The sequence below is a fragment of the Exserohilum turcica genome (genome assembly GCF_000359705.1).
Source record: "Exserohilum turcica Et28A unplaced genomic scaffold SETTUscaffold_16, whole genome shotgun sequence".
Taxonomy (NCBI): Eukaryota; Fungi; Ascomycota; class Dothideomycetes; order Pleosporales; family Pleosporaceae; genus Exserohilum; species Exserohilum turcicum.
This window is the reverse complement of record NW_007359981.1, coordinates 714455-729690: the sequence shown is the minus strand read 5'-3', so window position 1 is coordinate 729690 and position 15236 is coordinate 714455. Positions and strand designations below refer to the sequence as shown.

Below are 15236 nucleotides of genomic sequence, written 5' to 3'. Positions count from 1 at the left end.
AATGGACGAACTGTTATTCTCTCACTGCGACGTCTTGAGTACTACTCGTATGATACCTACTAGCCATTTGTGAAACCGACAGGCGGCAGGAATTTGCCAAGTCTGTCGATGTGAGCCTCAACACCAGAATCGGCTTTTGTGATCGTACTATACCTTCTTTTGAGCCATCGAGGCCATAGCACAGAGTGGGTAATGATGTCGTCCGTGCGCCTTTCTCCCCACCAAAGGCCATACGGTATTACCTCTCAACATAGCGGCAATTTTTGAGAAGCTTCATGCATACAGCTAAGCACTTCCTAGCACGTTAATTTAAAGCACTTCGATTTGTAGTGCTGTAATCTACGAGTCCACGATTTAGATAGATCTGCTAAGCTTGATGGAGGAAGCGCACGGGCTAGAACACTCCTCGCTAAATGAGCCCTTTTGTACAAGTGCACAAGGGCCAAGTAGCCGCAGTCGGCCGCGCGTCTTGCTGGTAGGGAAACTCTGGCGAGGACACGGGGTGAGCGGCTCCATGGGCCGCTCCATGACGCGTGAGGACGATGGCGAGATATGGGGATTTCGGGACATAGAGTACTGTATCGCAGGCAATGTGAAACACCAGGACGAGCGCCAAGCCGGAGGTCTATTTTGGGATAGCGCAATGCATCTGGCGTGCATGACATCTGTGGGGAGGTGGAGAAGGCGGCCCGAATTGGCCTAGCGCAAAAGGGTCCCGTTGGCTAGACCAAACAGCTGGGGGAGCTTCCTCGACATCTCATCATCACCACTTGTATCCTTCAGCGCGGCCGCCTACGTTGCTTCTGCCCTAAACACGTGCTGCCTTTTGTCTCTTTGTTCTTTTCGAGTGCCCCTCTTACGCTGAGCTAGAGTCTGCCGTCGCCATGCCGGGGGTTCGTAAGTACAATGCCCATTCACCTTCGCCCTCCCCGTGACACGTACGTCGCCGTCACCTCCGCTTACGACTGCCCTCTTCCGTTTGTCGCGACTGTCTATTTGGACGCGCCCTCTGTCATCCCCAGACGCCCATCTCACCCAAAACCATCCACTGCCCACACTACTCTGCGCATTCATTCCTCTTGCCCCCAGACGCGCTCTCTGACGAACTGCTACCCCAGCGCTTGACGCCATGGACCAGATGAAGAAGGCCATCAAGGGCATCTTTAGAGGCAAGAAGTCTAAGAAGGAGGGGGCCAAGGCAGACGAGTCCAAGCCGGCAGCCAGCTCAGAGGCTGCCACCCCCTCCAGCGCCAACACCAAGCCCACCGAAACGACGCCCGCAGCACCCGCGCCTGCGGCTGAGCCTGCGAAGACAGAGACTGCCCCAGCCGAACTAGCTCAGCCTCCTGAGCCCGCTGCCGCTCCCGCCCTTGCTCCTGCTGCTGCTCCCGCTGCTGCTCCAGCTGAGAGCGAGACCGCCAAGGACGAAGCCGCTGCGTTGACTGAGGTCAAGAAGGCCACTCAGAGTAGGTCAACATCTCGTTCACTCTCCCGCCCACAACAGTACCGCGATAAAGATGCCTGGAGCGGATCCAGGCGACGACTCAAGGTCGCCCTGGAAAACAAGTGGAATGATCCCATCTAGGCGCCAAACTACTCCCTGCGAGACATGCGCCGCACCATACCCACTGGAAGCACCAGCATCACGCCCTGCTTACGATGTTATGCCCGACACGATCCTTCTTCCCTTCCGACTTTTATCAATCTCTTTTGTCAACAATGATACCCATGGACTAACGAACTTCTTTCAGCACCAGAGCCCGCCGGCGCCGTCGCGCCCGTCCCCCCTACCGCTGCTGAAGCTCAGCCCGCAGCCGCAGAGACTATAAAGGAGACCGAGGCCAAGCCCGCCGATGCGCCTGCACCAGCTGCACCCTTGAATCTACCAGAAATCCCCAACAGCCAGCCTGCTGCTGGTATGAGCGCTACCAGTGGTCCCATGTTTGATGAACCCAACTTTCAAGAGAAGTCCGCTCCCGCCGCCGCTGCCGCTGCCCCGACTGCTGCAGTCGCTGCACCTAGCGCCGAGCCCGCTGCTACTGCTACCCCAGTTAGCGAAGCTGAAAAGCCTGCCGCTCCTGCGCCTAGCTCTGAGCCCACTGCTCCTGCTGCCTCAGAAGAAAAGGCAGATAAATAAATGCGATACGAGTCGGCTGCGAGGGTGGATTGGATGGGTGGAGGCGCAGTTTGGGCAGGCGTTTGTTTTGCGGAAATTGATCAATCAATTTTGAAAATAACCAAAAAAAAATTGTTTTGAATATCCGCGGGAGAAGGGTAGCTGCGTTGGAGTTTGCTTGCCAGCATTGTCTTTTTTCAATTAATACTATACCCCCCTTACGGAGCGTGTTTGGGCTTTCATAAGCCAGGCTTTCGGAAATGAACAATTTCATGTTTACTCTTGTTCATGTCTTGAGCGTGCGCATAGCTGAAAATGTGTCTATGATTTGAGAGGCAGGGCGGATGATGAAGGACGACTCAGATGTACCATGATCTTGCTGACTACGTAGCGCGGGGCAAATGGAACGGCTCAACGCTGCCCCACCACCGACGTCAACCAAGGGTACGCGATAATTCTCGCCAACCAGGAAAGCTGGAAAGCTCCACGACACTAACCTTCACGTACCAAAAGCTCCCTGAAACGCTGTCGCGACTTGTGGAAACGTGTTTTTGCGCTCTTTGACCTCATACAAGCTGCGATGCCACCCAAGAGCGGCTTTTCACGCACGCGCAACGTGGATTACGACGATGACGACCTATACGATGACGACGAATATTATGAAGACGACGGTGGGGATGTCGGCGCTGATGATGGCATGTCAGCAGAAGACAAGGAACAGATGCGCGTCGGCACGATAAGGGTGCGCGAAGCAATGGGAGACCTGGGCGACTTCACAAGCGACGAGCAAATACAGGAAGCCTTATGGCACTACTACTATGACGTCGGCAAGAGCGTGAGCTATCTGAAGAACAAGCTGGGGATTGCGGAGCCCAAGAAGGAAGCCCCGAAGCAAGAGAAGGCCAAACCAACATCGCGATTCGATCAAGCCGCCAACGTCGCTAACCAGAATGCGCCGGTACCCACAGGTAAGTCACACTCACAAGAGTTCTAGCTATGCACACCAGCCCGCTCGCTCTGTTGCCCATCACATAACGCTGCCCCCACTGTCGATGCCTACCAACGCTGCTGCCACAGACTTCTTCTGGGATATGCCCTGGGGCAACGTACCATCCGAGCGACTGGCCAACATTACAGCCGATACCCCAAAATACAAAGGAGGTTTGCTTGGGGGCTCGTCAAAGCTGGCGGCACTCGCCGCTAAACGCAGAAAAGAACGAGAAGATGCGGAAGCCGCTGCCTCGAGAAACAACACCGAAGCGGATGCGGCGGTGGCTATGCTCGATAAGCTTTCTGTAAAGAACCAGGAGAAGGCCAACTCTTCTAGCGATGAAGCCGCCCAACGCCCAGCGCGCACTTCTAGGTATCCTGTTCGAAGACGATCGCCATCGCCAGTACCAGAAACACCAAAAGAGTCCGAGATTGAAGAGCCCCAGGTTCCCCAGCCAGCCATTGTTTTCGACTCTCCAGCTCAGCGTGCTACCGCCTCCATGTTCGCTTCGACTCTTTGCGGTCCTGAAGGGCCATCGAAGCAGTCGCAGTCTCAATCCGAAGAGCTTCCAGTACCATTCGCTGCCTACAAGTCTTTTGATGGCACAAAGGTATTCGCGGGACCGAGTCCGGACGACGTTGTGCGGGCAGCACAGGCAAAGAGCGCAGGCGGCGGGCGTCATTAGGCTGTCATATATCGTATAATTGAGTATTTCTAAGAAATCCAGGGACCACACCGAAGAAGAAAAAGAAGCAAACCAATGGCGATTTGGCCGAATCGGTTGAAAAGCTATCAGTCACCGATGAACCAAGAGTCAAGAGCAAAAACTTGAACGTTGTCGACGAGTTTGAGAAGAGCAACACAAAGAGGCTTGCCAATTTTGTAGTTCTGGGTAAGCTTGTCCTGATTTATTGGTTGGCGAACCTTGGCAAGCCACCAAGCTGACGGTCGCAGGACATGTCGACCACGGAAAAAGCACGCTCATGGGCCGCCTACTATACGATCTCAAAGTCATCGATCAGCGATCAATAGACAAGCTAAGGAAAGAAGCCGAGACCATTGGAAAGTCATCTTTTGCACTGGCCTGGGTCATGGACGAAACGAGTGAAGAAAGAAGCCGTGGTGTTACTGTTGATATTGCCACGAACTACTTTGAAACAGAAAAGACAAAATTTACCATACTAGACGCTCCTGGTCATAAGGATTTCATTCCAAACATGATATCAGGAGCATCTCAGGCCGACTTTCCTGTTTTAGTCATCGATGCCGGTACCAACAGCTTCGAGTCTGGTCTAAAGGGCCAAACCAAGGAACACATCATGATCGCCCGGAGCATGGGAATGCAACACATTATCGTAGCCGTCAACAAGATGGACACGGTTGGTTGGTCAAAGTCGCGGTTCGACGAGATTGCGAAACGCATGACGGCGTTCCTGACGGAAGCAAGTTTCTTGGAGAAACGAATCACCTTTATACCATTGGCCGGTCTGACAGGGGAGAACATTGTCAAGAAGGTTGACAACTCCGCCGCTCATTGGTACACTGGTGAGACTCTGCTGGAAGCGCTGGAGCGTATCGAACTGCCACGGCGCAACCTCGAGAAAGCACTTCGTTTGTCTGTGGCCGACGTCTTTAAGGGAGACATGCGTTCGCCACTCAGCATATCCGGCCGCATTGATGCCGGAACAGTGCAAGTCGGCGATGTAATCCTTGCACTCCCCGCCAACGAGACGGCCACGATCAAATCCATTGAAGTCCGAGACGCGCCCGTGGATTGGGCTGTGGCAGGACAAATTCCCACACTCCACCTCACCGACATTGATCCCGTGCACCTCCGCCAAGGCGACATTTGCTGTGCACCCAAGGACCCCGTCAAGTTGGTCAAAGCCTTCACATCGAAGCTCCTGGCTTTCGAGCACGTGCTGCCAATGCCAGTTGAAGTATTTCGCAGCACACTCAACTCGCCTGGTAGTATCAGGACGCTGAGTGCTCGACTGAACAAATTCACGGGCGAGGTGATAAAGAAGAAGCCGAGGATTGTCAAGCCGGGCGAGGTGGCGAGGATCGTGGTGCAGTTGGAGAGGGAGCTGCCGATTGAAGAGGGGATGCGGGTTGTGCTGAGGGAGCGGGGGAGGACAGTTGGCGCAGGATTGATGGAGAATGTAGCGTAGGGTTTTTGGCTCTAGATGCTCGCATCAAAATAAGAAATAGGTAAGTGTAATATGGGGGGGGGGGATATAGACCGGCCACGCGATGTGTGTGGCGTGTTGCACATGAAGCAAAAAACGGAGGTATAGTGAATGTATGCTTTTTTTTTCTTGTTCTATTCTCTCACATGATGATTGGAGTCTAGTGATGGTAATGCACGCGTCTCGTAACTTCATGACTGTTTTTGGCATCCAATTTCCCACGGCCTTATCGCTTGTTCGCCCAAGGTGCTCGAGTACTCTGCTGCGCATCACCGCCAGCATCCTTCTTCGCCCACGGCGCCGCCGTCCCGACTCCCGCCATCGTCGTCGACGGCGGCGGTGGAGCAGGTGTCCTGCTCGCCCACGGCGCCCTCGTAGGTTGATTCACTCCACTCGGGACTCCTGGTCCTGTTGCGCCTCTCGCCCAAGGTGCCGCCGTGCCGACCGCTCCACCTGGCGGTCTCGTGGCCATGGTAGCTGAAGACGAAGGGTCGGCGAGCGGATCACGCAACGGTGGCTGGGGACGTGCGGTGGGCGCCGTGTTGGAAGGCGTAGAGGATGCTTTTGGCTGCGAAGCTGTATGTACTGTTGCTTGGATTTTCTTTGCGTTGGGGTCCGGGGAGAAGGAGAAGAGGGAGCCAAAGGGGAAGTGTTGGACGACGGGGTATTTGGAGAGGACTTCTGCGTTGTACATTTTTATCATGCCCTATTTGATTCAAAATCATTCCCAGTCAGTCGATTGATATTGAAAATTCGGGGATTGTGTAGCTCATGATGAAGGTGTATTTTTCTTACCTTGTTGATCTTGGCCCAGCCGGCTTTCACACCAGAGACGTCGTAGAGGATGTTGCTGTGTTCCCAAAAGGGACCCTTTTTCACGTCGTAGATGAAGCCAATGGCACTGAAATACATGTTTCTGGTGCGTTCTCGCGCAACGGCTGGGGCCTTGGCCACGTCGCCGGGGTGGGGGGCCGTGGGTAAGGAGCCCTCTGCTGCTACATCGGCGGGCGTTGTGATGGCCGGGGAGAACTGTGCGCTGCCAAAGATGTATGGGAGAAATGAATGGTCGTCGAGACCCCACACGCCGTGTGAGCCTGCGGGTTCCAGGGTATATGTCAGGATGAGGCGGCGGATCAGCGCGAGATAGGGCTCCAAGACTCCGAGGACAATGGCGCGCTCTTGGTCGCCATCTTGCGATTCTGGGAACGCACCCAGTTTCCAGAGGCAGCCGAGGAAAGCGAGGAAGCTCAGCTCGTGGCCTGTGCCGTAGTCGAGGCGCTGCGAACTGCCAAAGCTACCGAGGAGATAGGCTTCAAGTTCGCTTTTTGCGCTGATGTCGGACGTGGATTTGAAGTCGAGAACTTGCTGGGGCAAGTGCTCGTATAGGAGTCCTGGGACACGCTCGCGAACAATGTCGTACCATGTTCTGAAGCTGATATTTCCGAAGCGGCGGGGCCCCGGGTCTGGTGGTGCTTCGTCGATGATGGCGGTTAGGGTGTCTAGAAGCTTGGCGAGGCTGTGCACAACGGACGGGTAGGCGACGTCTTTGTCGTTGAGTTGCCATTCCTTGGCTGGCGCTGCCTCTTCTCCCTGCTCTTTTGTCTCTACCGCCCGTGGGATCATGGCCGTGTTGAGCTGGAAGATGAAGGTCATGATGTCGGCGTAGGCCCTGCTGGCCAAGAACGCAGTGACGTCGTCGCCATCGTGTATTCTCTTCACGGGAAGTGCAAATCCATGGCCTGCAGTCTTGTCGAGCGTGTCCAAGATGGGGGCCTGGGACGGGTTGGGGTCCATGGCGGGTGTATATGTGAAGGGGTGGGAGGGTGCGGGCGCTCGCCATGTGACAGCGTGTTTTGGGGTTGAGGGGCCCGCCTGTCGCCCGCCTGCCTCTTGCACTCCACACATGTACAATGACAGAAGACGCCACCAGTTCGTCGTCACCGCTGGCTGTCGCTTCCACCGCGGCATAACGCGTGTCCTGGGCACTTCTTCATGGCGCGTCTGAATACGGCACCGACGGCGAGTGGTAAGTGTGACGCTGCTCCCGAGGCGGGACGCGTTGGATCCATATCCATCTATTCACGGGCTCTTGCGTGGCATACAAAGCCCAGCACCGGTACAACATGAGCTGATACTCAACACCACAGCCCCTCGTGTCTCACCGTCGCCCGACTCCTCGCACGCAGCATCAGACGCTGAGGCAGCCCGCCAACTCATCACAGAAGCGCACTTCGCCGATACACATCCGCCCTCTCCCGCCCTACTCCTTGGCGCGAATCTGCTTAATGCAGCGCGCGCCCACGCGAGTCAAAACCAAGGCAGCTCGATGCGCGGCACGATGCGCAAGAATGGTGCAGGCAAGCTCAAGCGAGTAAGCGTCGTGCCCGAGGGTCCCAAGCAGAATCTCGCCAGGCGGGGCGATTTGTACGAGATCGAGCTGAGCCCGGAGAAGGGCCACTACGCGCTCCCAGAGAAGGTGAACCAAAAGCCATTGAAGATCCGCAGGAAGAAGCCGGTAGCCGAGGAGCGTAGTGTTGCCCCGGGACTGTCGTCTGATCTTCCTACACACCATGTGCAAAGGTCGCACTTGGGGCAAGGCGATGTGGCGGAACATGTTCCCTCGACTGACCCAGGCATACGTTCATCTCCGCCTCAGATTGCGCCGGCGCAGAGTGACATCATCGACGTTACTGGGACTGGAAACGAGACATCTCCAGTCGAAGCAGAAGCACGCCCCACCGCACCTGAACATGTACAAATCGAAGAGACCCTTGACAACGGGAAGCCCAGGTGTACCGTTGTCTACTACAAGTACGACAAGAAGGCGGGCCCACACCACCAGCAATGTCGGCGCCCAGCTACAGATCGTACGGATGATGGCCCTACATGCAGTATTCACATCAGCAGGATCCCTGCTGTACAGTGTGGGGAGATGGTAGTTTCCGAGGGTGTTAGTTCACAGTGCTACAGAACAGCTACTTCGCACAATGCTAATGGTGCGCGATGTGCGGTGCATGAGAACCAACAGGCAACGCCACGTGGGAAACGAAAAACAGCCTCACATCATGTCGACGATGAGCCTGCGTCGTCAGCGAGGGATGATGCTCATCCGCCAAACTCGCAAGAGCGGCGCCGCACTCGCACCTCGGCTCCCGTGCAGCCTCTAGCTAAGACGTTGACGAAACGGCGAAAGACTGCTGGCGATACCCCTGCTAACAACACTCCTGTTGACGATACTCCTGTTGACGATACTCCTGTTGAGCCCATCCAGCAGCTCCCCGCAAGGACGCGCAAGAGCGTAGACCGACCAAAAAACGTGCAAGAGTTGGTAGAAGCACCTGCTGAATCATCTGAAGATGAGCAATCAGAGTATGAGCCGGATGCTGACGAAGGCGCGCATTCTACCGCTCAGGATGAGGAGGCCCGGCCCACGGCTGACTTTCCTGAGGGCCTTGATACCGTCTTTAAATTTCTTGACCTCAAAGAGCGCCCGGAAACATGCCAGACCAAGACTGGCACTGCAATCAAACGTCTATGCAATACGTCTTGTGTGCACTTTGGTGATAAGACAATCTCCATGGACACTGTCGTTGAAGATGCAACTGATATACAAGTGACGCTTAAGCTCGTCACTTCCAAGATTCGGAAGAAGCATCAGCTTGCGTTCAAGAGTGATGCATATGGCCACCTCTTTCGCTCGCTTACCCTATATCTTCGAGCGTTGTATGTCTGGTTACTCGACACTCACGGTGCTGTGACAGAGTCTCTGGAAGCCATGCGCGTAGTGGCGCCATTCATGTGTGAAATGCTAGCTTTCAAGGACACAATTGCCCAGTGGAATGTCGCGGTACCGCAGCAGCGCAAAGGAGACCGAATCATCAAAGATGTCGATAGCCTACTGATCGCCCCTCTGCGACAAGTGAGCAAGTCGTTCAACGTTCGCCTGAGTAAACTTGAGGAGGTGCTGCAACGTCACAAGGAGCAAGCTGCACTGGAGCGCAAAATGAAAGAAGCCTGGGACACAGAGAATGCAAGGATTGAAGCTGCCAAGGCAATAGAAGCACGAAAGAAGCGTTGGCAAAACCTTCATATCGTGCGCATGCAATGCGAGCCTGATGTGTACAAGAGACGCAATCTCTTCCACACCAGCTTTGAAGACGTGGTAGAAAGGGACGCGAATGGCGTCGTGTTCGAACGCCTGCCGGTCTTCAGGCCCCGCTCGACTCCGCCACACAGTCAAATGTCCGAGTCCGCTGACGAGGTTGAATGGAGTGAAGCGGAAGAGACTGCTCTCCTCGAAGGCTTGCAGGAATTTGCCGGTAAGCCAGGGAACTTCCGCGTTACGATGTCACAGTCGGTTGCTAACAGGCAGTTTAGGCCCAAATGTCTTTGAGAAGATATTCAAAACATGTTGTGACCCTAGGTCTCCGCATGCACGTAGTGGCGATCTACGCAATCGCAGTGTTGCGGAGATTGTGTCAAAGGCAAGGTGGGTTCGGTCAACAATGACGGCTTTACGACAAAACAGTGGTGAGCCTGTGGATGATTGGGTGACGAAGATCCCATTGCTGCCGTAGGTATGATTGAAACCTCGGCTGCTCTCTTGTTTGTATGGAAATTCTTGAGATGCCACTACTGCTGCCTACTGTCTTTCTGAAGTGTCAGGTTCTTTCTAGGCGCGCGATACCCCCTGTGTATGTCATCTTGCATTGGCTATTGCGCTGCGATGCTTTTGAAAGGATTGTCACCTATGAGGCAGCTCGAGAGACAGCCTATTTCATCAAACACAAGTCCTAATGTATGTCTCTCTGTCGATGCACGATTTCAAGTCGTCTGCTACTTGCATTCGCAGTACATGTTGTGAGGCTGCATCCCTATTTGCAAAATGAAGCGTGTGAAGCGCACAATATAGACTGATTTCAGTCGTCGCTGTGGAAACTGAAGTGAAACTAGGAAAAGGCTGTTCACGCCCACAATGCCCCCTTTCACACCGATCACGTGTAATCACACGGACTCACCTTCACAGTGACCATGTACGACCATCAAACTCACCTTTGTAGTATAAACACGCGTCGAGTTTGTTCCTGAGAACAGACTCATCACTTTCTACATTGAACACAACGCAGATTCATCGACTTTTCTGCCTCCAACACATCTGCACAATCACAATCACAATCACCCATCATCACAATGGATTCCGCGTCTACGCATATCAACATGGGGACGCAACACGGCTATATCGACTCAGCTGACGACATGTCCATCACGGAAGCTGTGCTTGCAGACATGGATTTTGGAGATGTCGATGAGCCTGTGCCATTGGTCAAGAACGACGGGCTCAAAGCTATTCCCATGGAGCAGCTGGCGGCCGAGTGGGATGCGATGTGGACTGCACAGGATGCTGCTGCCGAGGACACGACTGCGGTTCCACGAGGTGAGCTGGAGTGTGGTGGTGACGGTGGCTCTACAATCGTGGCTACAGAGACTGGATCTGGTGGCCAGGTGTCTGTGGACAAGCCATCTGTGAACGAGCCCTCTGTGGACCATGAGCAGGCACTGAAGCCAGAGAGCAAGACATCGCCGAATACGCAGGAAGAAAACGAGGCTGCTGAAAAGGACGTGGCCAAGGTGACTCCAGACGCGGTTGTGCATGTCGAAGACGCGACTGAGCATTCCGACCTCCCTGGTATAACCGTTGACACCGCATCCAACGACGTCATCGACGAGCCGTCACCTGCCGTCGATCCCGTACAGGGGCCCCAGAAGGCGGAGCCGACTGAAACCAAAATCGCTACGCAGAGCTCAGATGATGTCACCGGATCCCACGATGCTGCCCCAGTTGCTACCACGATGCATGCAGCTGCAGCGCCCGAGAAGGCGGCAGACAGCGCATCGCCAGTCATCAGGCCATCGAGTCCCGGCACGCTGTTCTGCACCCCACGCGCTCCCAAGCACGCGGGCAAACAGCACCTCGGCGTGGGGAAAAACACAATCCAGGTCTCCAACTTGTACCAGGGACTCGAGTCGCTGGATGCCTCGCAAGAAGGAATGGAGTCCGGGAACGAGGATGGCGGTGATGGCGAGGAAGACGAGAACCCTGCGCCCGCCGATGAAGCGCCTGTAGACGAATGGCCGATCAAGGATCAGGGCCCCGGACCCGCGGCGGCGGCAAGCAAGAAGGCGAAGCGCGGGAAGCGCGGAAAGAGGGCGGGCAAGAAGGTACAGTTGAAGAGGGCAAAGGCACTGGCAGTGGTGGAAGAAGAGGAGATGGAGATGGAGGCGGAGGCAAAGGCCAAGGCCGTAGGTATCGTTGAGACGTCGACACTACTGGATGTTGACGAGCCCCATGTCGCTCCCGCTGGCCTGCTCGTGCTTGCGCTGAGTGTGGTTGCTGCGTTTGTCGGCGCGTGGATCGAGGGCTACTAGATATGTGTATGTATGTGGATTGGATGGGATGAGATTTGCTGATCCATGACTGGCGTCCATCGGTAGTTGTGCTTCTTCCGTGGATTTTGTCTTCCCCTGGTCTGCCTGCCTCGGCGTGGGCCGTACGCAGGTAATATGTAGCATATCAATCAGATAAGCTTGCGAGAAAACCACTTTTTATTTATATTATGTGATGTGTTGCCCCAGCCGCTTTGCCTTGCCGCGCCAACTCACCGCTTGCAAAAAGTCTCCGATGGTCCCCTCCCCCTCCAAGCCGGAAGCCAAGGTGGAGTCTGGCCGGCTCACGATTCGGGACGGGAAAGCTTGGTGGTTACTCTTTTTCCTTTTCTTCTTTTGCCCAAGTCAAATATCCAAAGGGGAAAGTTGTTTTTTCACCATGGCTTGATTTTATTTTTTTGGTTGATTACTGTTTGAGGATGTCATGGGAAAAAGAGAGGAGACTAGGGAAAAACTCAACCAGGCGTCTCCACATGGCCGGCTCGAGGCGTCTGGGAAACGGTTTTATGTACAGTGTGCCCGTTGTAGGTGTAAGCTAGGTGAGCTAGCCAGCCGTGTGAGGCAGTGCAAAGCAGGATGCGCCAATTTCGCCCAACGGGCTGCTGTTTGTGTCAAACTGGCTCCGGCGACGATGACTCGACGGACGCTTTGCCCAGCATTCTGTTTTCTGTGCCAAGTTGCAAAGAGAGGAGCGAGTCAGTCGTGGGAGAGTGGGCAGGGCTAGGAGACGGGAGAGTGCGAGGTGGGTGCTGCAGGAGGGACTTGGCATAAAGGGCTAAATTGACAACATCAAGGCACAGTATGCGGCGGGAGATTGGTACAGGCCATCACATCAGCGGAGCTGTGTCTGCTGATCTCGTCTGCTCCTTTATGTAAAAACTGCCTGGCTGGAGAGGGAGGGATGTCGCGGTTATGGTGAATATGCGGGTGGCGGCGCTTGGCCCTATTGCGGCAAAATGGCTAAGTACTTAGGTAAGTCGGTAAGTAAGTAGGCAAGTCTGTATGTAGTTGAGCAGACACCCACGGCTGAGACAGACAGGGCCTGGTAATGCTGCCGCATACCACGACGGCAGTGTCCATGTACGGTAGCATGTATGCACGCTGCCGCACGACCAAAGGGTACTCCCGCGCCCTTGGCCATGGGCTTCGCGCGACCGTGGCAGCGGTTACAGCCATCCCCCCCCCCGCCATCTTCACCCACGACGCAGGTGGGAACACATGCACGCCCAGTCTTCGACTCGCATCAACTGCGCAAGCGACAGTCGGCAGCCTCTGGCCTTGGCTCTCATCGCCGTCCGGCCACCACGGTTGGGCCTGCGACGGGGTGCTGCTAGCCCGCATCCAGAAAGCCTCCTACTTACCTGGTCCTCGTTAAGTATGTACCAACGACACCACCCCCCATCAGCTTACATGCGCGAATTAATTCGCGCTCGCCGCCGCCTTTGTCGTGCTTGGCACCGGCTTTCACGTGTACAGATGGCAGGCAAGGCGGCGGCTGCTAGCATGGGCAAGGAAATAGGCCCGCCGGCTGGCTCGTGGCGGAACCCGTGTGCTGTTCGCTGATGATGAAATAAATCCCCCATACAAACCATTCTGTCATTTCGTGGCCATCCGGGCTACCTCTTTCAGCTTTGCTCGTTCTGGGTGGCGGCTTGCTCTGCGCTCCCTACAAAGGCCCTCTTCACTTGTTTTTTCTTGGACGGGGCGGCCACCTCCCCTCTTACACCCAGTCTTGTCGTGTCTGGCTGTTTCTGCCTCTGAACCGTCTGGCGCGCCGGCTGTCGTGGTCTCATAGCATCTATCCAGTTAGCCTGCCTCTAACAGACGCTGCTCTCGGTGCTGACCTCTGCCGCCGCCCTGGGCCGAAATGCCCTCAACTGCTACGCTGTAAACGCATCTCCCGCGACGCCAGCAGGCGCAGCGAATCAATCACCATGTGGAAGCCTCCGATCAATTTCATCACGCTGCACTGTACGTTCGCCTGCTCCCTCCCGTGGTGCCCTCTAACCCAGTTGGCTGCTATCCCGCTCTATCCGCCTCTGCTAACGGCCGTCTAGGGGCCTACATTCTGACCGTCGGTATCCTGGCCTTCCCCGTAATCTACCCCTATGGCAATCTATCGGCTATAGACACGTATTACTTTGGAGTCAGCGCTTCCACTTCGTCGGGCTTGAACCCGTAAGTCACGTCTGTGGGCGTACCACAGCCGACTGAGTGAGTGTGCGATGCTGATAACGGGCTAGCATTGATGTCAAGGCCCTCAAGACGTATCAGCAAGTCTGGTTCTACTTCACCCCTATCGTGACCAATTTGGGCTTCATAAACATCATCGTCGTCATTGTGAGGTTACGCTGGTTCCGCCAGAAACTCAAAGACATCCGTATGCTGAACCCTATCCACGTTTGCCTACCGGGTGGGGGATTAACATGTGCATACAGCTGCTGCTCATATTCGACCAAGGAGCTCGCTCGGAAAGTCTACCGACCCGCGAATCCAGGTTCTAGCCAACGTTGCCGACACAAGGGCCCTTGAGAGTGGCCTGGCTAGCGAGGCGACTGTCGCGGAAAAGAAGATTGAAGCCGGAGCCGAACAGAGTGACGCCTCAGCCGCCCCTCGAATCACTTTTGCCCCTGACCCTCGCCACGTGGTCAACGAAAAGGGTGCACTCCGGATTGCTGGGCCCCGCGATGGCGACAATGGTACGTAGTCCCGGAAACGCCATGGAGACTGCGTCACTAACGCAACATAGACCACAACAACAACTTCGAGTTTTCTAGAAACCGCTAGGAAAGCACGCTATCTAGGAGAACCGACCACGAGGAATCGACTAACAGCACTTTCAACACCTGCAGCTAAGGCGCTAGCGCGCAGTAGGGAGAAGGAGGCCTTCCTTCGTTATCTCACGCCTGTGAGAATTTTCTCACAGAGCTTGGGCTCTAATGCCAAGACTAGAGGGGCCAATAGGAACGCAGGAGCTTATTGAAGCTCAAATTTAGCAAGAAACACAGACATATCAAAATAATAAAAATAACAAAAAAAGACTAGCCTCAAAGGACCTTAGAGGCACAAGCAAACGACTAATGGATAATAATCCAGAAATTGAGATGGCTGAGGAGGCCTCTACGCCTTGCCCTAACAGGCAACCAGAAGAACCGCCTAGGCCTACCCATACTAGGACAAGGAGTAATTTTTCTCCATTTATTGGAGCAGTGCCAAGATACCCTACAGTAGGGAAAACTCCAAAGGCAACCTCTATTGAGGAGGCCTTAGAGATTGCTAGAAACCTAGTAATCCAAGCAGCTAACCTAGCTAAAAACAACCCTACTAGGCAAACTAGTTTACTAGACCTTGTAGAAGTCTTTAGAGACTTTATAGAGAATGGCAGAGTAAACAAGAAAAACTCTACAATTCTAGAAGACTAAATCTCCTCTCTATCTAACGTCTCTAAAGAACTAAGAGAGAAAGTTAGACGCCTTGAAAAACCAAATACCCCGCC

General features: G+C 54.7%; 6 protein-coding genes across 6 annotated transcripts in view; 5 read left to right on the top strand and 1 right to left on the bottom strand.

The window, feature by feature from the left end:
* Positions 1–806: 806 nt before the first annotated feature.
* On the top strand, positions 807–2326 carry SETTUDRAFT_46985 (uncharacterized protein). The gene is made up of 3 exons (XM_008025942.1): positions 807–897; positions 1119–1466; positions 1752–2326. Exons 1-3 carry the CDS (start codon positions 885–887, stop codon positions 2135–2137), a joined length of 747 nt encoding a protein of 248 aa, XP_008024133.1. The 5' UTR covers positions 807–884; the 3' UTR covers positions 2138–2326.
* A 473-nt stretch (positions 2327–2799) lies between these two features.
* SETTUDRAFT_176827 (uncharacterized protein) lies at positions 2800–5333 on the top strand. The gene is made up of 3 exons (XM_008026092.1): positions 2800–3084; positions 3835–3999; positions 4062–5333. Exons 1-3 carry the CDS (start codon positions 2814–2816, stop codon positions 5276–5278), a joined length of 1653 nt encoding a protein of 550 aa, XP_008024283.1. The 5' UTR covers positions 2800–2813; the 3' UTR covers positions 5279–5333.
* A 189-nt stretch (positions 5334–5522) lies between these two features.
* On the bottom strand, positions 5523–7090 carry SETTUDRAFT_108179 (uncharacterized protein; the record flags this gene model as incomplete). Its single annotated transcript, XM_008026091.1, has 2 exons — positions 5523–6002; positions 6092–7090. 2 exons carry the CDS (start codon positions 7088–7090, stop codon positions 5523–5525), a joined length of 1479 nt encoding a protein of 492 aa, XP_008024282.1.
* A 198-nt stretch (positions 7091–7288) lies between these two features.
* Positions 7289–9689, top strand: SETTUDRAFT_38919 (uncharacterized protein; the record flags this gene model as incomplete). The annotated part of the gene is made up of 2 exons (XM_008025919.1): positions 7289–7322; positions 7444–9689. The coding sequence occupies 2 exons, from the start codon at positions 7289–7291 to the stop codon at positions 9687–9689; spliced, it is 2280 nt and encodes a 759-aa protein (XP_008024110.1).
* A 797-nt stretch (positions 9690–10486) lies between these two features.
* On the top strand, positions 10487–11722 carry SETTUDRAFT_184172 (uncharacterized protein; the record flags this gene model as incomplete). The annotated part of the gene is made up of 1 exon (XM_008026090.1): positions 10487–11722. The coding sequence occupies one exon, from the start codon at positions 10487–10489 to the stop codon at positions 11720–11722; it is 1236 nt and encodes a 411-aa protein (XP_008024281.1).
* Positions 11723–13674: 1952 nt separating this feature from the next.
* The window catches only part of SETTUDRAFT_108086 (uncharacterized protein), a gene marked incomplete at both ends in the record, with an annotated part of 8000 nt that continues 6438 nt past the window's right edge, over positions 13675–15236 (top strand). The window contains 4 exons of the mRNA XM_008026089.1: positions 13675–13711; positions 13798–13918; positions 13984–14120; positions 14179–14439. Coding sequence (XP_008024280.1) covers positions 13675–13711; positions 13798–13918; positions 13984–14120; positions 14179–14439 — 556 coding nt within the window. The remainder of the gene's footprint in view (positions 13712–13797; positions 13919–13983; positions 14121–14178; positions 14440–15236) is intronic.

Bases quoted from the DNA above. Each gene is read 5' to 3' on its own strand.
- SETTUDRAFT_46985 (XM_008025942.1), top strand. The intron at 1,467-1,751 runs GTAGGTCAACAT...AACTTCTTTCAG, and splicing joins GGTCAAGAAGGCCACTCAGA to CACCAGAGCCCGCCGGCGCC.
- SETTUDRAFT_176827 (XM_008026092.1), top strand. From the start codon at position 2,814: ATGTCAGCAGAAGACAAGGAACAGATGCGCGTCGGCACGATAAGGGTG. The intron at 3,085-3,834 runs GTAAGTCACACT...TAAGAAATCCAG, and splicing joins GAATGCGCCGGTACCCACAG to GGACCACACCGAAGAAGAAA. The intron at 4,000-4,061 runs GTAAGCTTGTCC...TGACGGTCGCAG, and splicing joins TGCCAATTTTGTAGTTCTGG to GACATGTCGACCACGGAAAA.